The following is a 24645-nucleotide window of genomic DNA, read 5'->3' as shown; positions in this document are numbered from 1 at the left end:
CTGGAAGGCTGGGCCTTGATGAATCCTCCCTCAAATGCATAAATAGCCCTGCAAAGAGCCTGGGCCCTTCTCCTTGCCACTTAGGTGGCTGGAAGTATTGTGTCGTTGCCAATGAGGATATTTGTTTCTTAAAACTACAGGCACTGCTTCTATTTTATTTTATTTTTAGAATTTTGTTCAGATTTTTTTTCTGAAAAATTGGGATATTTTTCAAGTTTGTAGAAAGGTCTGCCTTCTACTTTTGGCTGCAGACTTCGGGTTTGGGCATGTTTAGAATCAGATATATTGAGGATCCCATCAAAGAGAGTATCTTTCTTATATCCTTTTAGTCGCTTCTATAAAATATGGGATGACATTTGTTTGGAAATGTGGGGTGGAGCACAAGAGAGTGAATTGGTTGTAATTGCAGTCATTTCAACAGATGTATGGAACAGAAATTACAGGCTGTGTACAAAAGAGTCAGCAAAGGAGCAAAATTGGAAATAATTAGGCAATGCAGCCTTTTAAAAAAAAATTAGCTACTGAAAAGGATTTTTCAACCCAGTGAGGATAGGGAGTGTAATATAAACCAATTTAAAACTTACTGATACAGAAGGCTATGAATGCTTCGCAAATAGATGATAAATTTCAGTACGTATTATAACATGCTTAATGGTTGCATATGACTGATATTAAATCTGGGATAGCTGGTAAAGCACTAAAGCTGAATAGGCCAAAGGAATGATATATTTGTGACATGTTTTTCTACAGTGTTTCTAAACAAGCTTCACTTATTGTAAACTATGTCTGGATTTATGCCTCCCTGCCTAAGTGCATCTAAAGCAGTGGTTCTCAACCTGGGGGTCGTGACCCCTTTGGGGGGTCGAACGACCCATTCACAGGGGTTGCCTAAGACTCTCTGCATCAGTGTTCTCCATCTGTAAAATGGATAAATGTTAGGGTTGGGGGTCACCACAACATGAGGAACGGTATTAAAGGGTCACGGCATTAGGAAGGTTGAGAACCACTGATCTAAAGGGTTAACCTTCCTGTGACTGCTTCATCCCTCGCAGATGCCAGTTCTGTGCTGATGGAGAAGCTGTCATTGTTCAGTATTTTGCCAGTTGCACTTTATTCTTTTTTTAACTGAGAAATCTTAATACGATGTTTCTTGTTTTTAGATTGTCATCCTTTGCAAAGATCTTAAGTAGGTTCGGCTTGGAGCCTGAGCTGTTAGTTATGCCTCGTGGATTTTTGGAGATTTTAAAAAACTAATTCCTGCTAATATCTTAGTCCCAGATTGGTATACATTAGAAAAAAATACTGAATCAAGTGTTGTAACTACGTGCTTCCTATGCACTAAATAATTGTAAGAAGGAAAAATTGTTTTGGTACTACCAGAGTGATATCTATGTAGCACGTATGTTTGCAGAGATACCGTTTGGATACTTTTCAACTTAAAAAAAAAATTAGCATACAAGTGACCTAGGAAGCCATGGAGGGCCCAGATAATATGAATTTCCATGTGTTTCAGCCAGAAGATTTATTTCCAATTTGTTATTCATAAGGGAAGAGCGCAAGATTGGGATGGGTCCTTTGAAGTGGAAAACAAAGTCTTCCATTCAGTCTTGGGTCTAATAGAATACACATGACACAGGCTTGGCATCCCGGCCTGTTTTAAAAGCACAGTGCTTGTCATCGTTTGCTTTCCAGTACTGAGAATGCAGGTGGGAATGGGTATTGCCTGAAAGAAAAACATGGCTAATTATTTCCTGCTGTCTTTAATAGTACAAGCCTGGAGCAATCAGACAGGGAACCATTAGAAAGAAACAGGATGGCCAAATCATTGTGTACTCACATTGATACCTAGTCAGTGTGTTTATAATGCCAGAGTTAATTGAGCCAAAAAAAACAACAACACCCCACCATCATTAGATGTATGCCTGATTCTTTTATCCTACAAATGCTTTTGTATACATGTTTACTTAGGATGCCAAATGACTGTTGTGGCGTTTCCCCTAGCCGCCTGGTGTCCTCAGGCGAGTGTGCCGTCCCTCCTTCCCTGACCTGGGGGTTGGATTCCCCAGACGGTGTTTCGTCCCCTTGGCCCGGAGGGACAAGAAACAACCTTGCCCATAGGGCGCCTGCGTGAGTGTACCCCCTAGCCTTCCCCACACAGCCAACATCCCCTCGTAGCAGATCTCTCTGTTTTCCTTCCCCTGGCTGACTTGAGAGTTCGCACCCTCCCCCTCTCTCTCTCCCTTGTTGCCTCGCAGGGGGAGGAGTTTCACGGGGTTTGCCTCTCCCCTGTTGCCTCACAGGGAGAGGTGTTTCCAGCCTGTGTGAAAGACTCCCACCCTGTTACTGCACAGGGATGGGACCAGCCTAAACCATGCTCTAGGCTCTGGTAGGGGGTCTGGGCTCCAGGGTCCTCTTCCCTCCTTCCCACTTCCCACCCTTGAGCTGTCCCTTTCCCTTGTCTGTTCACACCACCACCCACAATCCCTGCTGCTGCAGCAGCTCCTGTCTTTCCCTTTCCCACTTCCTTATATCCCTTCTGCCCTCTCATTTCTCTCCCTCGTCCCAGCTGCTTCCCCAGCCAATCTCCCACATCCGCCTCAGCTGTGGGCGGGCAGGCCCTGCCTGGTCTAAGCTGCTTCTCCAGCCCATCTCCCACATCCACCTCAGCTGTGAGTGGGTGGGTCCTGCTAGGCCTAAAACTCCTCTCTTCCCTGCCTTCCTCTTTGAACAAGGCCTCTTAGGTCTCCATCATCCCTGCAAGAGTGCAGCCTTCCAATTTCCCATGGTGCCAGCCCGTGCGTGACCCAGTGGGGCAAGTCTGGGCACTGTGGCCGAGCCAGGACAACTGTTTAGATCTAACAGACTATCTGGTTGCAGCCTAAAGATCATTTTTGATTTGTGTGAAGTGATTTTTCCATCAAATCACAGCTGACTTAAAGTGATCCCATAGGGTTTTCAAGGCAAGAGATGTTCAGAAGTGGTTTGCCATTGCGTGCCTCTACATAGGCTAAGAAAGCTCTGAGAAAACTGTTCAACTACTGTTTTCTACAGGACTCAGCTCACAAACTTCTGCTTCAGCTAGAGTTATATTCATCAGTTTTCATACTTAACAACAACCAAAAAGTTGCTCTCAAAAAGCCTAATTTTAGAAGGTTGCAATTACCATTTTTGAAATTCTGCCACTGTTCATTTCACTGTTAGGTCAGAAGTGTTGAATTCTCCTCCATTTAACATTATAGACATCTATTTATTTGTTGGCTTTCTTTATTCTTTCCCACCCTACTCAAAGGACTCATCAATGAACAAGTTACAGTCCGGTTTTTGCCAATACAAAACATCTGAGGGCGTGTTTTTTTTCAAAGGGCCATTTCCAATACTTAAATGTCAAGCACAAAACATTCTTTATTTCCCCAAGCATCTCAAATTTACACTTAAAATTATAAAACACCATCTCATCATGGCATCTGCCTCATATTCCCCACAATTCTTTACTCTCCTGACCTCAGCAACTAATTAAATTGCTCTTTAAATGCTATAAAGTAATCCCTGGCCATGCAAGCTGCTCAAATAAGACACTCAAAAAGTTAAAACAAAACAAAAAAGATGGGAAATGTTGTCTCATTTATTTCAGCATATGTGAAACTAAACTTTTGGGATGCTTCCAGAAGGGTAACTTAAAATGGAAAATGTATATCAGGTTTCTTTTTATGTCACTAGAAGCAAAGCCTGGTACTGGCTGAAATTTACTAGCATCTGACAGCAGTTTGGTGGTTTATGTAAAATTATTTTGTGGTCTCAGCCAAGTTCCAAGTGGCAAGTGGCTCGAACTCCAAAAACCACTAGCACAATTTGAGTGCCTGAAAAGGGAGCTTGAAACATAATTTGGAAGCGGAACTTGGCTTACAGAGCTGGCCTAAAACAAAAAGATTCTGGGAAGACCCACAGATAGTAATTGATGAGGTGAACTATAGGCTAGGCTAGAAGGAGTTTGCACTGTATGTCCCACAGTACCTGAAGGAAGATTAAAATGATGCAACTAGCTAAGGTTCATTCTAGGCCGAGGACAAGAAAGATTGTACTCTTTTATTAAAAAAAAATAAAATAGAAAAATAGCCAGTGGATAATGCAGAACACACATGCAAATATCCTGAAGTTTTTGAACCCATTATGCCTTGTTCTAGTCTCTGAAGCAGCAGAAAACAAGCTTGCTCCCTCTTCAACATGACATCCCTTCAAATATGGTCATCATGTTACCCCTTAACCTTTTCTTTACCAAACTAAACATACCCAGCTCCCTAAGTCTCTCCTCATAGGGCATGGATTCCAGACCTTTTACCATTTTGGTCGCTCTCCACTGAACCTGTTTCAGTTTGTCAATATCCTTCTTGAATTGCGGTGCCCAGAACTGAACACAGTATCCCAGGTGAGGTCTGACCAGTGCAGAATAGAGAGGTACTATTGCGTCCCTTGATCTAGACACTATACTCTTGTTGATGCATCCCCGAATTGCACTGGCTTTCTTGGCTGCCGCATCACACTGCTGACTCATGTTCAGCTTGTGCTCTACTAAGACTCCCAGATCCCTTTCGCATGTAGTGTTGTCAAGCCAGGTGTCACCCATCCTATATCTGTGCATTTCATTTTTTTCTGCCTAAGTGGAGTAACTTACATTTATCTCTGTTGAAGTTCATTTTGTTAGCTTTGGTCCATCTTTCTAACCTGCCCAGGTCGTTTTGAATCCTGACTGTCCTCTGGGGTATTAGCTAGTCCTCCTAATTTGGTGTCATCTGCAAATTTGATTAGCATGCCCTCTATTTCATCATCCAAGTTATTGATAAAAAATATTGAGTAGCACTGGGCTCAGGATAGAACCCTATGGCACCCCACTGGTCACTTCCCTCCAGGACAGTGTTTCCCAACCTTTTTGAGGTCAGGGTACCCTTGACCTCACTCTTCATATCTCACGGTACCCCTGCCGCCACCCTCCACCTTCACCTCCCATTGCCCCTGCTTGCCACACACCCCACCTTCCCCTCCCAGGGTGAAGGGAAGCGCTGGGGGTGGTGGCGGCTGCTGACCTTGTGGCAGGCCCTGCCCCATGGGCCAGCTCCATGTCCTTGCTGGCGTCGGTGGGAGACACCCCAAAATGAGAGGGCGGTAGTGTTGCCGCAGTACCCCTGGGACATGCTCACGGCACAGGGTACCATGGTACCCTGGTTGAGAATGGCTGCTCCAGGATGACGATGAGCCATTGATGAACACTCTTTGGACTCGGTCAGTCAACCAACTGCAAATCCATCTAACACTAGCATTGTCCAGTTCACACTTTACTAGCTTACTTGCAAGAATGTCATGGGGCACCTTATCAAAGGCTTTACTAAAATCTAGGAATGCTACTTCAATAGCATTCCCTTCATCTACCAAGTGTGTCGCTCTATCAATGTAATTTAATATAATTCAGTATAATTCAATATAATTCAAGATGGCATTTAGAGCTCTGGGAAATTTAAATTACTACAAGAATGTCAGTGACATGCTCAGCAGCAGTGTTTAACAATGCAGCTCGCTGAGGGAGAGGTAACACAGTTCCTGTTGCGGGTGGAGTTGGTGAACAGAAGAAAACGCAGTCCAAACTTCTGCCATCTTTGGACAGTCATAATGAAAGTTAGGGAGCAAAGAGAAGAGCAGATGGTGTATGATTAGACAGTGCCAGACTGTGCTCAGTCAACCTGTTTTTTTACATGGTAGAAGAAGAAGAAGAGGAGGAGGAGGAGGAGGAGGAGGAGGAGGAGGAGTTTGGATTTATATCCCCCCTTTCTCTCCTGTAGGAGACTCAAAGGGGCTTACAATCTCCTTGCCCTTCCCCCCTCACAACAAATGCCCTGTGAGGTAGGTGGGGCTGAGAGAGCTCCGAGAAGCTGTGACTAGCCCAAGGTCACCCAGCTGGCGTGTGTGGGAGTGGACAGGCTAATCTGAATTCCGCAGATAAGCCTCCACAGCTCAGGCGGCAGAGCTGGGAATCAAACCCGGTTCCACAAGATTAGATACATGAGCTCTTAACCTCCTAGGCCACTGCTGCTCCTAGTACAAACCATGTATGACGTACTGATATGGTACCTAGTACAAACCATGTATGACATACTGATATGGTCTACTGACGCTCATATTCCCCAATCATCAACAGCAAGCAGGTTTTTCTTAGAACTGTTACAGTAAAATCTTCTTGGCTTCAACTTAGTGTTTCAGGGCTACCCTTTCCTGATCTACCATCATTCTTTCCAGCCTTTCAATTGCTGCTGATTTGCATCCTTAAAAAAAAAATCCTCTAAAATTCTGTACTATTCGCACTTTTAACCACATCAACCCTTATAATTTGTAAATAAGAGAGACTTACCTTTAAGGACTCCCAAAGAGGAAACTGTACCAGAGAGAAAGGAATCTGGAATTAAAAGAGAGAGAAGGATAAACAAATATCTGTCATAGAAGCAAATGATGTTGGCATGTAAGTTGGCTTACTAAATTAGGAAAAGTTATGGTTCACTCAATTAACTACAGCTTACTAAATTTATAAATCCTGGAGAACTCAATTATATACACACTGTTAGGTGGCTGGTTTTACTTGAGAAGTTTTGACTTTGTTTAACATATTCCCTTGTGAGAGGTTAGTGTCTTATAGCCAGGGTGAGCTCTAAGAAGAGCAACTGGTATCACCTAGTACAGTGGGGGTTGATTCAAAGTCTGGAAATACCATCACACCACACTCAAAAATCCAGTTTGCCAAAGAGCTGCCAGTTCAATATTTCAGCTGAATTGACACAAAGGTTTGTGTTAAGGTATTTTCAAAAGATAGTTATGTTGGTCTGCCGTAAAACAGTTAGATTTTAGCCCAGTAGCACCTTATAGACCAACAAGATGGGAGGGGGGGTGAGCTTTCGACAGTCAGCACTCCCTTTCAGATAGGAACCTTTGACTCTTTGACAAAGGGAGCATGGACTCGCAAAAGCTTATATCCCACAAAACCTTATTGTTGTCTAAGGTGCTATTGGATGGTTGAATGGAAGATGCAGAGTAGAAATTGCCATATGAGAAAGCGTATTTCTCATCTGCTCGATTTTTACTATTTATGTTTATTTTATTTACATCATCTACAGTCCACCTTCCTCACTTGGAATCAAGGTACATTACACAGAGTGAGTCAATATATTTGACAGGGCAGGATATTCCATAAACAGTACAATAGGGTTAGGGTTGTAGAACCAAGCAGAAATCTAAATAAAGAACTGAAGCAAAGCATAAGACTTAACACGATACACTAAATAATGCAAAAAATTACATAGTAAGACCCCTAGTTTCATCAAGCTAAATAGAGGTGTATAGACCCCAGTCCTCAATAATTTATCTGTCATTTTGTGAATCATGTACTCTATTAAAGGTAAAGGTAGTCCTCTACTCCAGCTCATGTCATTATTTACTCATGGGATGATGTCACATCACAACGTTTACTCTGCTGCCTGCATAGAAAAGCCCTCATGAATAATTCAGTTTTGCATAGTTGGCAAAAAGGCAGGAGAGTAAGAGACTTCCTGATCACTCAGGTAGAACATTCCATAAGGCAGGGAAGAAGGATCACATACAGACTGTTGTTGATTCTGCCCCTTTGCAGATTAGCACCCACAAAAGATCTTGCTCAAACATCTGACAAGTACAACCTGCCATTGAGAACATCTGACAAGTACAACCTGCCATTCCACAGTTCTGAAACACAGTTACAGCCCCATCCAAGCGGTGAAGAGGGCAGCTGCAACGCTGTGACCATGCTGCCCCGCTGGTGCAGGGAGGCTTACAAAACAACACTGACTCCCCACCGCCAAGAAGCCTCTATGGGGCTAAATAGACTGCTGCAACTCAAAAGAGTTGCATAAGTTTGAAATTCCTCCTGCCCGCGTAACCCGGCAAATGGCCGGGAGTAAGTCAACTAATATCAGCCACTCCCCCCAGCCACTCCCCCACTGCACCAGTGGTGGCAGCAGGGGTGCTGGAACACTGGCACAACATCCCATACCCCATCCCAGTGCTGGAGGAGGCCAGCAGCGTCCATATGCCAGTGCATCCGCCTCTCTGCCAGGGTAAGTGCCTAAAGGTGGGCAAATGCGTCTGCATGAGGGTGTGCCAGTCCCACAAGTCCTTTTGCTCCCCCCTTTTGGATGGGGCTCATAGTTTCACATGACAGATGTGTGAAGACATCCTCACTTGTTCCCCAGAACTGCCCTCATTGTAGTGCAGGAAACCAGCACTCTGTATGGGTGTAAAAACTGGAGAATGGAGAAATATTAACAGGAAGAATGTAGATTGGTTTGAAATGTGGTGGTGGTGTAGAGTTTTACAGATACTGTGGATCAGTAGAAAGATAAATCAGTCGGTTCTAGATCAAATCAAGCCGGAACTCTCCCTGCAAGCTAAAATTACTAAACTGGCGCTATTGCACTTTAGTCCCATTGTGAGAAGGGAAGAGTCACTGGAAAAGACAATTAGGCTAGAAAAAAGTTGACAGCAGCAGGAAAAGAGGGAGATTCAACATGAGATGGATTGACTGTATAAAGGAAGCCATGGCCCTCAGTTTGAAAGACCCAAGCAAGGCTGTTAACAATAGGATGTTTTGGAGGACATTGGTTCATAGGATCACTACGAGTCAGAAGTGACTTGAGGGCGCTTCACACACATAAACAAACACACAGAGAGTATCTTTGAAACAAAAAAACCTTTCCAGGCTGTAAAGTGGATTTGAATGATCACGTGCAAGCTGAACCCTTGTTTCAATTAAAATAAACCATGACTTTGTGTTGGGTCTGAACTCAGTCTTTGAGAGCACAATCTTAAGTAAGTCCCGTTTTATTCAGTGGGGCCTTAGAAAGTGTTTTTAGGATTGCAGCCTGATTATGTGATATAAGTAGACCTTTGATATTTTAGCCTCTGGGATTCTTCTGGAAAGTATGATCTCGCTTCTGAATATTGTCCAGGGATATTTTTATGGAAAAAAGGCAAAGAAGCATACATTCAAACGAACATGTTAATGAAATTACCTCATCCTTAATTTCTTAGGCTGAATAATATTGCTGCAATCCACATAAAAGTATTTTTGCTTATGCTCTGCTGAAATGACTAGGACCTAAGCCCGTGGTGGCGAACCTTTGGCAATCCTGATGTTATGGACTACAATCCCCATCAGCCCCTGCCAGCATGGCCAATTGGCCATACTGGCAGGGGCTGATGGGAACTGTAGTCCATAACATCTGGAGTGCCAAAGGTTCGCCACCACTGACCTAAGCAAACCTCACTGTATGCTAGATGGTAGCCATTGCTTTTTTTAGTATATTAATTATTTTATCATGCTATTTCATCATTGTTTGTGAAGTGCTTTTTCAAAACCCATATTTTACAAAGGCACTACACACTTGTAACCTAAAACATGATTATACCATGACTGTCAATACGATAAGTTTCAGCGGATATTAGTTTACCTCATATACCATAGCTGTCCTATTCAATGTATACAGACATATAATAAGAAACAGTGAAGTTGAGAGCCAGCTATTCATTGTGACATTTAATTCAATGTAATTCTAAAATGCACTCAAGAGCCCTGGCATGAATTGTTTATGCTTTATTTTTTTAATTATGAAGATGACTAGCTCAATACATACATTTTTAACAAAGCAGCACAGAAACAGATGTAACCACTTAACATTAATCTAATATATTCACTCAAAACCCACTTACATCTGGCTATCTGTCCACATCGCCATCTGTGTACTTCTCAATTTCAACTTCCAAAAATGGAAACCCAACATAATAAAATGTGTTTATTGTTACATTAGCTCTTCTTTTTTCATTGCTATGACTTTATCTGTAAATTACAGTAGCTGACAGAGTTGGTCTTTCTGCAATGAGCAATTTACTCACCTCTAGTGACATAGTGGTATATGTGGTATTGGCAATCCAGCCCATGAGTACAAACTCTGTTCCTCTAAAAGTTTTCTACTAAAACATTTTTAATATCCTGGACAGGCTATGACAGGGTCGCCAACCTTATTGAGACTGCAGGCAGTTGGGGAGTTTTGAGAAAGGGTAGCATGTGCCAATGTCACAGGAGATGGGACCAGTTACAACCACTGGGAGGTCCCAAGACAAGTATTCTCCTCTGATGGGGGGAAGCAACTTCCACACACATTTCACCTTCTCTACTCTGATCTAAATTTGGATTTCCCAGTTGAGACGTTTTCTTTATATCTTAATCTGCTTAAGGATTATCGCTTAAAAGCAATTATGTAGCGGCAGTAACCTATACGATACAATGAACAGCATGAGCCCTCAGGGGGAGGGTGGTATATAAAATTAATAATAAATAAATAAATAAATTTTCAGCAATTTGCAAATGACACCAAAATAGGAGATGCAGCTAATACCACAGATCTACCACCATGGTCCAGTAGATCTTGTTCCTAATGTTTCACCTGCATCTGTGGTTGGCATCATCAGAGGTGTATCACAAAGAGAAGTGTGTTACACTAGTACACTGGTTAGTTGTACCCACAAGGACAGTAAATCTTTTCTGAATCTCCTTCGCCCATATCTGCCTTGCAAAATAGACTGCCTCTCTCTTCCTGAAAAGATTAAAACAACTTCTGCTATGCATGGAAACCTATTTCCACCTGGAACAGCCCTGGAACATCTGCCTCACTAGGACAAAGAACATGTTACCATGTTTGGTCCAAGGTGTGCCTGCCAGCACAATACTACTGTTATTTCCTTCCTCTAACTACTCTCTAAAGACCACCTTATTTGCATTGCCATTGTTTTATAGCTGTAATTGAATCAGCCACATTCCCACTTTGGGCACCCCTAGACATAGTCAGTTAAGTCAAGGGCTCAGACCATTAAAGTAACTACCCAACTCCTAAATTGGGTAGTTCCCTTTGTCTTCCCTAGGAAGACAAGGATCCTCCTTTGTCCAGGAAGATTAAGCTCCCTTAGCATAGCTAGAGGGCCTGATTCTTCCTATAAATTAGCCCCATGCCCAACAATCAGTGCTCAGGACTTCTAGGGCAACCTTTGGTTCAGCTGCATTGCCCTTGCTTTCATGAAGCTCAGTACAGGTGCAGTGACTCTGCTTTTCTGGACTCCTTCAGATAAGGTATAATCCATCCCCAGTTCCTCTGCTCTTCCAAATCTATCCACTCAACTCTATACATATCCGAGGACTCTGTGTGTGCTCTTCTGCTTTGATTATTGCACACTTATATTTTTATTATTTTCTTTAAATAAAATCTGTTACACTTTTCTCAAATTCTCCTGCGGATTTCTTGCAAAAGCAACATTTTGTAAACATAGGCAACCAAGATTCCGAGCTTGCCCACCTCTCGTTAAGCGAGGTCTGCCATTTGCTAATTTCCCACTCTAAAAGGGGCAGACTTTAGCATTTTGGGTAACAGTGGTGGCCACTGACAGAAAAGGCCCCACAAAGCTCTTAAGAAGGATAAGGAGCTGTGAGAGATCCCCACAGGGAAGGTCAGGTTTCCCTCAGACAAACAAGATCCTCAGCCTCTGGAAAGAGGTGTACCTTGCTTGCATGCTTGCTGGTTAGTTGAACAGTCGAAAGAGCATCTTAAGATACCGGGGAGGGAAGGTTTATTGGTCCTGCATCAAAAAGCAGAACCAGTAAACTGCTTAAGCCTTGCAAGTAAAAAGACAGGCAAAGAAAGAGTGACTATCCCTCCCCGCTCCCCTCGACCCCTTTAGAACTAGCAACCACTCAAAGATGGTAGGTTTTATTGGCAAAATTGCACAGGGAAGGAAAATATTCTTTCCCCACATCATTGCCCTGATATATCTTGAGACCCTGTGCACCTACAATTTCCATTTTAAAATTCTGGAAAGATCTAGTCACCAGTCATCTAGTATCTCATCTGTCTTGGCCCTGAAACTCAGATTCATCCTCATAAGCCTCTTTGCTTAGAACAAATTCCAACATGATGTAATAGTTTTCAGAACAATGCTTCCTTGCTGCATCAGCATTCCAGATTGCAGGTGAAGAGCAAAATATTAAAAAGTTGTCCCATACTGGAATTAGTCTTCAGATGTATGAAGATCTGACCTGTATTCCATTTTCAGACCTTCTAGATCACAGAGCTCCTTTTCCTCTCTCACTGCCACACACACTATTCTCAGGTGTAAGTAGAGAGAAGCTGGAAACAACTGTGATTTTATGAGCTCAATGTGAAAAAGCTGTAAGGTTTCCTAAATGTATGTTTTCAGTAAAAGGAAGGAAAGAATGGTGCCTATTGCTCCAGATCCAACCCCCCACCTCCACCCCCACCCCATGGTTTTCAACACCACAAAAGTTAAAGATTATTGTCTGGTTCATCATGTTGCAGCTAATGATTAATAAATGAGTCTACACCATTCCTCTGCCAGGCAAAACTAAGCTTGACAGACACCTGCCATGGGAAATTTGTTATCTACTTGGGCAGGAAGTGGCAGTGAGAAAAAAATCAATGTCATTGCTGAACATTGAGCTGACAAACTGAAATCTCAGAGGAAGTTTGTCATCGCAAACAAGGAAGGATTTCCCTTGTGGCATCTCAAAGCCTCACAGTAAAGGTCAAACATGGTTCTTACTTATCAGGGCCATGAAACTCAAGTGCTGTGATTAAATTTCTTCTTGCCCCCAATTTCAGGTGCCAAAGCCCTGTTCGTTTTACAGCAAAAGGCAGTAATATATTTATGAGGCGATACAGGCTTGCAAAAGGATGACTCACCCCTGAGCAGGAATTAACTCTTTGCTGTGTAGAATCAAGTGCAGCATTATCTGCTATAATGAAGAGCGCCCACATTAAAACATGAGGAGAAACAACCGTCACACATGGGATGCAGATCAGTCGAAGTATCATCTTGTGCAAAAGAATTCCCATTATCTTGACTGTTACATGCTTAAAGCAAAAGTGAAACAATTCTGTTTCGATATTAAAAGGTTGAGCCTTTTTAAGCCACTTTTCTCCTCAAAACAGTTTACAAAATGCTGGGTTGAAGATAAGCTATCTTACATTATTTACTTACAAAAATGTGAGCACAAGTTGTGTTTGTTTATTTTACAAATATTTATACCCCTCCTCAAAACAAAATCTCTAGGTGGCTTACACGGGTTAAAACGATTTAAAAATCTCAATTTTAAAAAATCGTAAATAAATTATAACAATTAAAACAAAACAATAAAAATAACATAAAAATTAACCCCATGTATCCAAACCAGAATGGACGTCAAGTCTAATTCTGGGTAATGTATGGACAAGTGCAGAGTTCAGTATCCTGGGAATCTTAGCTTTCAATCATTCAAAGTTTGTTCAACCTGCATGAATCTGGAAGTATGAAGGAATTATATTGATTGTATTTATATTCTGCTTTTATCTCATAATGGGGCCTAAAACGGCATACACAGGGCTCCCACCAAGACTTGCTTAGCTTAAGCAGGCTGGTTGCCTTCCAGCCATACCTTGAGGTCATGTATCTAAAACAACGTTAGGTAGGACTTTAAATGCTGATTTAAATGCTTCCAATGCCCTGCATAGCTCCAGATCCTATGCAAAGTGATTAAATATATATATTTACTGGAAACAGATTAACTTGGTATGATTTGTGCACGCACGTGTGTGTATGCATGCACAGTTCACAAATATGTTTGCCTAAGGTTAGTGAAAGTACAGAACTATGCTAGCAGGTCTCTACAATCTCAGGCTCAAGTCTCTTCTAGTCCAAGGTCCCTTGATTAGAGCCACCAAAGATTCAGCCTAAAGCTTTATATAGGTAGAATGGTTGTCTAACATTGAGGTACAGCCCTTCCATCAGCTTGCTTAAATGTTTGTAGTAGATATGAAACGCTCAGCCCTGGAGAGCAGATAGATTTACACAGAAGATATGCTCAGTAAATCCATTCTAGAGCGGGATCTGATGTCAAAACACTCTGATGTCCACAGAATGGATTACAGTTTAGCTATTTTGGGCACTGGAAATGTGTTCGCATTAGCTCCTATCTTGAGGGCATGATCTACAGCCAATGGAAAGACCTCATGAAGCAATAATTATAGTAATTGAGTATAATGAATAATCCTGAACCTGTTAACCCCCCCCCAAAAAAAGAGGGGGGAATGAGCTTTGTGAGATTAGCCTGACACTGATTGCCACTTGGTGAGCTCACATACTCAAAGCCACTCAATGAAGAACAATTACGCATAAAGAGTTGTGAAATGACGTGCTTCCTGCAAGCTCAAATATACACTTACAAGAAGTCTGGGAAGCTTAGCCTTCATTAGCAGTTCTGAAAATAGTGTCAAAATAATCTTCACCTTCCCATTCCAGTTCCACAATAAGAGGCTAACATTTTGGGCATGTAACCCTGGAAAGTCAGTGGCACATCATCATCCTGTACTTTCATATCTACATTCATGGAAGGCAGACAAGCACCATCTTTCTTAACATGTCAATGGAGTCTTTTCAAGGGTGTTAGTCTACATCTGTGATCCCACAGATGGTGCCCGGCAATATACTGTACAGTGTCTACTTCCTCTTCCTCCAAAGTATCTCTTTCACAAAGCAAAGAGCCAATCATAGCTTTTCTCTACCTCAGGGGTCTTCAAACTATGGCCCTCCAGATGTTCATAGACTACAATTCCCATGAGCCCAACCACTTGGCCATGCTGGCAGGGGCTGATGGGAATTGTAGTCCATGAACATCTGGAGGACCATAGTTTGAAGACCCCTGCTCTAACTCATTGGAACAGTACATGCTTCAGTACAGCCCAGCAGTAATCACCTTTACATCTGTGGAAAACATCAATTCAGAAAAGCCTGCCTCCATTTCTTAGGAATGACCTTGCCTTGGAACTTTCCGGCGTTTCGTGATTTCCCCCAATGCCAGCCACGTCATGTGGGGGGTCCACTACTTATTCACAAATTTCAAAAAGTTCAATTGACACAATAAGGTTCAGAATCCCTAGTCAATATTTACAGTAGCTATGAAGTTCAGCCACAAAGAATTTTGGACCCTCTTGAGGTGACTATTGTCCAGTTTTTCTTTGGCTCATTATAATATATAGCTTCAGTTTCTGTGCTACTTGATTGCCTCAGCAACATAAGACAATGTACCCTCATATGGACAGCACAAGGTGGTCTTTGGAACAAATGCTCAATGAGACAGTCAGTTCATGCCACCAAACAACAAAATCATCCTTGCTCAAAAGAGGGAAGAATACAAAAACAAACCCTACACTTCTTACTACCCTTAATAAGCCACTGCTAGTGTAACTGCAGCTCCTTAAATTAATCATCAGTCTTATTTGTGCATCTGAAACTATAAGGAAATGCTGATTTCTGTCACCCATAGAAGTCAAACATCAGTACAGAGAGCGGCCTCCCAGACGAAAGGGATGTTTCGTTCTTTCTTATTGGCCCGCTTGCCACGATGAGCTCAGAGCTCTCCAACATGCCAGTGGGGGACAGTGAAATCAGGCGGAGAATATTGACCTAGTAATATCAGAATTTGCAAAAGATCTGAATCCCACATCTAGATATGTTTTAACTTAACTGTTGGACTCAGGATGTGCAGTACTTCATTGGCAGACATCGAAAGGTAAGAGACTCTCAAGCATCATCTCTCCTCCAGGTAGGACCTGGGGATCCCCTGGAATTACAGCTCACCTGCAGACTACAGAGAATAGTTCCCCTGGAGAAAATTGACGCTTTGGAGGGTGGACTGTACAGCATTGTACCTTGCTGAGGTCTCTGTCCTCCCCAGGCGCCATCGCTCAAATTTCCCTCCATCCCCTACCAGTAACCAGAGGGATCTGAAAACCCTAGTCCCTTCCCTAGCACTTTCTCAATGGCCTTCATTTGCCCAGGCCAATGAAGTGGCACCAGAGGAGAGGGAAACCCTCAGTTGCCCTTGCATACTCGCAGACATCTGGGCTATTATATGGACAAATACGAAACACCCTGCATAGCCTTTCTCCCAAGCGCTCAAAGAACTGTACATACATTAAGATGCTAGATTACATCTTGAGGTGCCATTCTATCAGCACACCAATAGCTTTTCCTTTGCAGAGGAGAGAAGGGAGATTTTTGTTGCCCCCGCTCCCCCGCTGCAGTCTCTCAATTTGCTCTCTGGAGGCTGTGCCTATTGCCCACAGGAGCATAATCTGGGGAGGTACAGAAGGGTGGAATGAAAAGAAGGAGGTAGGGACAATTTAGCTGTCTTCTAGAACAGCTCCACAGATGCTGCATAGGAGCCATTCAATAACAACTCAGTCCCGTTTGGTATCACAAGCTACAGTTCTCACACAAACTGCCCCGAAATGGCGTACTCACAATCTTTTTCTTTTGCAAAGTTTACATTTGGATGACAATTTAGCAGAGCAGCCTTCGAATGGGGGTGGGAGGGAGGGGGGAGAGGGAGGCATGAACTCTGAGTCACAGGCACAAAGACCACTTTCTTTACGAGGTCATTTGCAGAGTGACAAAAATTGATTGGATTCACCGCAAGCCTTTTTTACAGCTACACCACAATTAGGGCGATTAAAATGTCTTGCTCCAGAAAAAGGCGTCTTCTTGTTATGGAGGGCTGAGAGCTGATTGCATTCTGTGATTATTTTCCTAAAGAAATCACCGAAACAGAAGATCATCAAGCCTTGCCAAGCACAGATATTTACACCTGAAATATGTTAAAACAACAGTAGAAATGTGTTCTGCACATGTTGATAGTTTTCTGCCAACAAACGCTGGCCAGCTTCATTAGATCTCTCCCTACAATGTTCACAGAAAACAGACACCAGAGTACCAGCTCTCTGCCTGTCTGAAGTTATACAGTCACACTGATTGTTCGGCAGAGTTAACACCAGAATTACTTCCAGAGAGACATCAATTATTCTAGAATGTTAATACCAATTACATCTTTCGGCCTCACACAACTGGAACAATTGTTGCTAGTTTTATGGTTTTGGCTTGTTCCAGTTTGTGTCTTTTTTTAAATGATATGTCTTACTATACCTACTCTAGTAAGTGCAATGTCAATTTCCAATTTATATGGGGGGCTGATGTGTTGTTACCAAATATGTATCTGAAGAAGAGTTTGGATTTACCGTGTTTCCCCAAATATAAGACAGTGTCTTATATTAATTTTTGCTCCCAAAGATGTGCTATGTCTTATTTTCAGGGGATGTCTTATTTTTCTGTGTTCTGTTCGTCGGGCATGCTTCCAAACAAAAACTTTGCTATGTCTTACTTTCGGGGGATGCCTTATATTTTGCACTTCAGCAAAACCTCTACTATGTCTTATTTTTAGGGGATATCTTACATTCGGGGAAACAGGGTATATCCCCCCTTTCTCTCCTGTAGGAGACTCAAAGGGGTTTACAATCTCCTTGCCCTCCCGCCCTCACAACAAACACCCTGTGAGGTGGGTGGGGCTGAGAGCGCTCCGGAAAGCTGTGACTAGCCCAAGGTCACCCAGCTGGCATGTGCCAAGATGAACTGATTGTCCATGGGACTGAGTTTCACAGCAATGCTGGTATTTTACAAAAGATGCAGTTTTGAAAAAGATATCCCATACAGTACAAAAACCCACCATCTTGTTGTGACAAATTCTAGAGAAGGAGCCATGCTAATCTGTTACATCAAACAAACCTACTACTGAACTTTTAAAAAGCTGGCCAAGGGACTGTTGGTGATATGGGGGTGGGGGCGGAGTGGATACAAATAGGGAGATTAAAAAATCTGTACCTTCCTGTCCACACAATGGGCAAACTTGATTATGACATTTCCAGAAAGATTGTATCAAACCAGCTTTAGAACCATTCAGAAGCCTGTAGTGTTCATAATCCAGCCCTCAGGCTAGAGGTAAACAATAAAAGCAACAACTTTAAAGAGATGGGATTCTACATAAAGAGAAAGGTACTGACCTGGTACCCAAATATTTTATTAAAGTACATGCCACGCAAGCCTCAAGACGGAAAGGCAAGGCATCACAGCTGCAAAAAAACCACAAAAACCCTCTTGTTTCTGGTTGCCAATCTCTTTACCTCAGTAAGGACAGGCATAAAAAGGAAGGCTTGGCGGGATGTGAGGCAAAATTCCTTCTAATCTAAATCTATCCTAAACTTTCTATCTCAGCCCAATTCAGTCAATACAGACCGGGATTCCAGCCCAGGATATGTTGAGACTAACAATCATTCACCTCCTCATTCTAACATGTCTGCCAACCTATTTATTTTATAGAGACTTGGAGCAGCAGGTTGTCTAAAAGGCCATTAAAAAAATATAAACGATCCATACAAATACATTCAATTAAGCCAATATAAACCTACAATGTAAGAACTACATGCAAGCAACTATAGCAATCCCCAAATGCCTAATAGATTAAAAACATTTTCAGGGAAGAACAAACCTGGACTTATGGTGAAAAACAATCCCCAAATCCAGGGCTACCACAGGACAAGCCTTGTCCTAAGTATATGGCAACTTCTCTTCCCTAAAGAAAGTGACTGGAATAGTAGATTCTATGGAGCCATTCATCCTTGCAAGTCTGTAAATTTTAGGGCTACATGGAAGAATGCTCCTAACCCACATGAGTCAACTTCACAGTGGTATTTAAGGCCTTAGCAGGGAAAAGAGGCATCTTGCCCTCAAGGCCATTCGATGCCATTGTATGGGGGGGGGGGGCATTCCCTGGGGATTGCCCGGGGTGGGGAAGGGAGCAGGGTGTGTGGCAGGGGAGCAGGGCACACATGTGCCCCGGGCACAGTTCCCCTTCACTACAGCTTTGGCCACCCAATCATATAAGTAGTTCAGTTGTTTGACGGCACCTATGAGGCTACAAGGCCTTTTCTTATCTACATGTTATATCATAGTGTAATCCAAATTGAATGAAGTTAAACCCTTCTGAAACCACTGAAACCAATAGGATTAGATGATCGAAACCACTCTCAGAGAAAAGAAGAATTTTTTTTAAAAATAAACCCAATCCACAGAAAAGTTCATTATACCAGTGGGAAGAGAATAGCAGCAATCTTGAGGAAAACTACCCTTCCCCACTATCTATCTGTCTGTCTGTCTGTCTGTCTGTCTGTCTGTCTGTCTGTCTGTCTGTCTGTCTGTCTGTCTGTCTGTCTGTCTGTCTGTCTGTCTATTGTTTGGACTTTTATACTGCCCCATCCCCAAGGGGCTCTGGGCGGTGTACAACATAAAATATAATTATAAATAAATTACTAAAACCTTTAAAACAGCGATAACAATAATAGAGGCGTCCGCCAACCCCACTTTTAAAATTCTCCCTGGGAGAGAGGGAGGGCGGCGAGTCCCATTAGATGATAGGCCCCTGGTGGCGAACCTTTGGCACTCCAGATGTTATGGACTACAATTCCCATCAGCCCCTGCCAGCATGGCCAATTGGCCATGCTGGCAGGGGCTGTTGGGAAATTGTAGGAAAATCCATAAATATCCCTGGAGTGCCAAAGGTTCACCACTACCGTGATAGGCTCCAGATGAAAGAGCCGAACGGGCGGTATACAAGTAGTCTTGTAGTCTGCAAGGGAGTAATGTATGTTTTATATTCCTAGATCGAAGAGTCGCAAGTATAACTATACAACAAGGGGTCTCAACTCCTATTACACTACTCCACACAAAAGTATTATCAAGTCAGAAACAAGATTCCAGCGATGTTCAGAAATGGGGAAAGATACCACCCGTGTTAGCTGTTGCAAGTCAGAGACTAAGGATCAACTAGCAGAGGATTTTACAATGCAATCCTAAGCAGAGTTAGACCCTTCCAACCTCAGCGACTTCAATGGTCTTAGAGCAATGTTACTCAGATCAGGACTGCACTGCTAGAAACCTTAACTTTCTAAATGTGTGGATTAATAAGTCTTCCCGGCCTCGTAACAGGATTGACAGCCTCCAGAACTGGATTTGGAAGGAAAACGGCAAGCCAAGCACTCTGAGGGCTGGCAAAAGAGGGAGGGAGCGAGGGAGCGAGGCTCCTTAAGAAATGCGACTGCCTTCAGAGTGCTAGAATCCGAAAGGAAACAGATGTCCACGGGTGGAATTTGCATGTGCCCTTATTCTCTTCGAAGATACAATAAAAGCACTCTTCTGCTGGGTCTTGAAAACTTAAAATTAAACCAGTGGCATGCCATGCCTAGTGCAGCTGTGCATTTCACCCCCATCCTTTGATACAGTTTTTTTTTTTAACGGGGAGGGGGGGACAACGAACAAGAGAAAGAGCACAAAAAATGAATTTCAAAAATTGTGGTATGTGCTCTCAAAACAATCTATAAACTACAGATGTTCTTACTAATCTGCAGCAGGCGTTTGTTTATTCAGGTTCTGTTTCTGAAACGAGACAGCGTAGCCCTCCAAATTATCTCCCGTTACAAAACTCTTAAATAAATACTGGAAGAGAAGAGCTGTGTAAACAGCCCCAGGAGAGAACTAGCACCTTGAGGAACTGAGGGGCTTTGTTTAGTCCAACAGGTGCAGCTTTGTTTTTTTGTTGAGTCTGACTACATCGGCACAGGCATTAAACACATGGGGAAACTTGGAAAAGTCAATGGTCTCAATTAAAGCAAGGGATTAGGGACAGGCGTGGGGACCGATTTCCCTCATACGGTCAAGAAGAAACATCATAAAAGGAAGAAAGAAACAAGAGGGAAACATCAAAAGAAGAAGACGAGCATGAGAGCAGTCTGTTTGGCAGGACTCTCTCAGACATATGTTGGGAGAACTGGGAAAATGAGGGAAGCAAAACTGCTGATTCAGATCAGAAATGTGGTGCTGGGAGAGTTCAGCATTCCCCTTCTCCCTCCCTGCCCCACAGAGCTGTAATTTGTCCCACTGGAGAAAACATACAGGCCCCTGTGCAAGTCTAAATCATAGCCCATTGGTTTGCACCAGCCCCACAGATAGCAGTTCTGCAGGGCAGTTTCAGACTAGAGAAGGGACAGGAGAATTAAGGCTCAAAATTCCCCAATCGCAACAGTTCAGATTCGAACAGGGACCCAGTGCCCCTTCCTGTTAATAGAAAACAATTCTTGAGAGACTGGTCACAGAACTCTCAGTGTTATATCAATTTCAGCTCTATACAGAAAACATTTTTTTTAATGTAATGTAGCTTCCAGGCACGATATTTGAAGCAATACCTACAGAGGGGGCCACGACGTAGTGCTCAAAATGTCAGCCCAGGATCTGGAATAATGGAGGTCAGATCCACATTTTTACCGTGGAGCTTTCTGAGGTGACCTTGACCCATCACAATCGCTCAGTCTCAACTACCTCGTAAAGTTGTTGTGAGGATAGAGCGGAGAAGGGGAAGAATGATTCAATAAGCTTGAGGGTCCTCACTGAGAAGAGGGGAATTTGTTTAAGCATAAGAACCGTGCAAAGACCATCTTGCCAGCTATCAGTGAAGTGTTCAAGAAAATAGAAATTATTAAAGCCGGTCCTCTTCTTTCCCCATCCATTTCTTCAAAGAGCTCAATAACAGCTGGCCTCCTCTTCAGACCTGCCATGCCTTTCTATGTTCCATCAGTCTCTCTACAATGCGTTTGTCCCATCGAGTCACAGCTGATTTATTGCAATCCCACAGGATTTTCAAGGCAAGAGACATCTAGAGGTGGTTTGCCTTGCCTGCCACCATGTCCCAAATCTGGCAGTCCCTGGAGATTGCCCTCCCTAGCTGATGAGATCCTAGCCTGGGGCTATTCAGGTTAGCCCTGCTTGTTACCCCACTCAGAAGCACAGACTAGCAGAGCACCAGCACCAAAAAGGAGCGTTGTGAGGTAAAAATACAAAGATGACAAGTCTATCATCTGCTCCACCTGTCTGCTAAGGACATGCCAAAACTTTGTTGCCATCCTTAAACTACAAAATATTCACATAAGTAAAAGCTACAGAAACAGATACAATAATTAGTAGGATGCCATCGGTATATCTGATATTAGGACGCTGCATTTTAATGGGGTTGGTTTTTAACATGTATAGAGCCACTATTTAATGATCTATTTAAATCTTGATATTATTGATTTTATTTTGTGCTCTATCTATTTGTTTTGTTCACCGCCCTGAGCCCTCCAGGAGAGGGCGGTTTATAAATACAATTAATAATAATAATAATAATAATAATAATAATAATAATAATAATAATAATAATAATAATAATAATAATAATAATAATAATAATAATAATAATAATAATAATAATAATAATAATAATAATAATAATAATAATAATAATAATAATAATAATAATAATAATAATAATGTAATGGTAATAATGTAAAGGTAAACTTGTAATGTAAAGGTAAATATAATAATGTAAAGGTAAACATAATGTAATGTAAAGGTAAACTTGCAACATGCGAAGGTGTGAATATGCCAAATGACATAGAAATAAAGAGCTTGCCAGTGAATGAAAGCTACAAATACTTGGGGATACTGCAAGCAGAGAACATCAAGCATGCAGAAGTCAAAGTATTAATTAGGAAGGGAATATCTTAGAAGGGTAAGAAAAAATTTGAAATCAAAGTTAAATGGAGGAAATACAATAAAGGCAATTAATACTTGGGCGGTGCCTGTAGTACGCTACACTGCTGGCATAATTAACTGGACACAAGCCGAATTGGACATCCTGGACAGAAAAACAAGGAAAATTTTATGACCATCAATCCCGAAAGCACTGCATCCAAGAAGTGATGTAGACAGACTCTACCTAGCAAGGTCAGAAGGAGGAAGAGGACTGCTCCACATCAAGCAATCAGTAGAGGAAGAGAAAAGAGGCCTGAAAAAATACATCCAAGAAAGTCAAGAGCCAGCATTGAAAGAAGTCCACAAAGGCTGAGAGATGCTGAAAGCCAAAGAATCAAAAAGAGTATAAGGAGTCCAACAGTTTAAAACATCGAAAGGAGCAGTGGCTAAACAAGCAACTCCACGGGCAGTACTTTAAGAACCTTGAAGGGAAGGTTGACAGCAACAAAACATGGGAGTGGCTCAGAAGGGGAACTCTAAAGAAAGGAAACTGAAGGCCTGATTTTTGCTGCCCAGGAGCTTAAGCATTACGGACAAAATGCAATAAAGACCGCGAATCGAAAAGTCCTACAATGACCCAAAGTGCCGATCTCTGCAAAGAGGGTGATGAAACTGTGGAGCACATCATCTGCTGTTGTAAGAAAATAGCCCCAAAACTATTGACTATTATCTTGAACGTCAATAATAATAGGCTAGCGCAGCAATGGTGCACTGGAACCTTTGCAAAAGTAATGGCCTGCCCTGTAGCAAGACCTGAAGATACCGAAAGCACAGCCAGAGAAGACCACAGAAAATGAAGAAGCAAAATACTCTGGGACTTTTAGAATACAAACAGACGAAGACACCTGGCACACAACACCCCCAGACATAACAGTGATAGAGAAAACATGTTTGGATCATAGATGTTGCTTATTGCCAGTTGACCAGCAGAGGTAAGAGGACAAAGAGCTGGAAAAAGATCATCAGAAATACAAGGGACACCTACAAATTGAAGTTGAACGACGATTGTGGCAGAGAAAGAACAACAGTAATCCCACTAGTAGTTCCGGTGCTCTAGGAGGAACTCCCAAGAAATCTTGAAAAACTTTATCTGGAAAGCCTTTAAACTTGAGACAGAACATCAGTCCACATGCTGCAGAAAGCAGCACTTCTAGGAACTGCACACATTCTACGCAAATACCTCTAATATCCTAGGTCCTTGGGAAGGACTCGATATTCAGAGATGAATTCCAGACACTTGTGCTGTGTTGTTATGTGTATAATAATAATAATAATAATAATAATAATAATAATAATAATAATAATAATAATAATAATAATAATAATAATAATAATAATAATAATAATTATAATTATAATAATAATAATAATTATAATAATAATAATAACAACAACAACAACAACAACAACAACAACAACAACAACAACAACTAAACATTTTAAAAAAGAAAATGAACAAATCTGTTAAGGCAGTCCAATTTTTCTAATGCACAGACCTCCAATTATCCTCATGGCTGGAAAATGCAAATATAACAGGCCGCCTCTCCAGAAGTTTGAAAGATTATTTTCATTCTGTTCATTAATTTATTTGCAGTATTTATATTCCCACCTTTCCTCTTGAGCATCTCAGGACTCTAGACACAGTTTGTCCCTTGAAATAGTCTACCTTCCAGTCTACAACTAATGAACTGGGTCAAATATCACCATATCTTATTGAATCTTGGCCCCTGGCATCTTATTAGGTTTGCAAGATCCCTGTGCCACAGTAGGGGGAGAAACTGATCCGCATTCTTAAAGGAACAAGTGCTTCTCAAGATATAGACCTGGCAACACTTCTTTGCCCTTGGCTCCCTGGTAGAGATGTGAAGGCCCAAGGCGGGTAACTAAAAAAAAAATATTAACAAACACACAAAATTTTAAAACGTCAGAGATGTGGTAAAAATAAAAAATAAACATCTAACCTCCACTCAGACCAGAGGTTTTGATCAATTGCCTCCAAAACAGAAGGACACCAAGGCCCCTCCC

General features: G+C 42.1%; 1 protein-coding gene across 1 annotated transcript in view; it reads right to left on the bottom strand.

The window, feature by feature from the left end:
* The window catches only part of SLC25A26 (solute carrier family 25 member 26), a 132996-nt gene that overhangs the window by 38164 nt on the left and 70187 nt on the right, over positions 1-24645 (bottom strand). The window contains exon 6 of the mRNA XM_048491712.1: positions 6359-6439. Coding sequence (XP_048347669.1) covers positions 6359-6439 — 81 coding nt within the window. The remainder of the gene's footprint in view (positions 1-6358; positions 6440-24645) is intronic.

Source organism: Sphaerodactylus townsendi, linkage group LG03, assembly GCF_021028975.2.
Source record: "Sphaerodactylus townsendi isolate TG3544 linkage group LG03, MPM_Stown_v2.3, whole genome shotgun sequence".
Lineage (NCBI taxonomy): Eukaryota > Metazoa > Chordata > Lepidosauria > Squamata > Sphaerodactylidae > Sphaerodactylus > Sphaerodactylus townsendi.
Note: the sequence above shows the minus strand (reverse complement) of the source record. Positions and strands in the feature narration are given on the sequence as shown.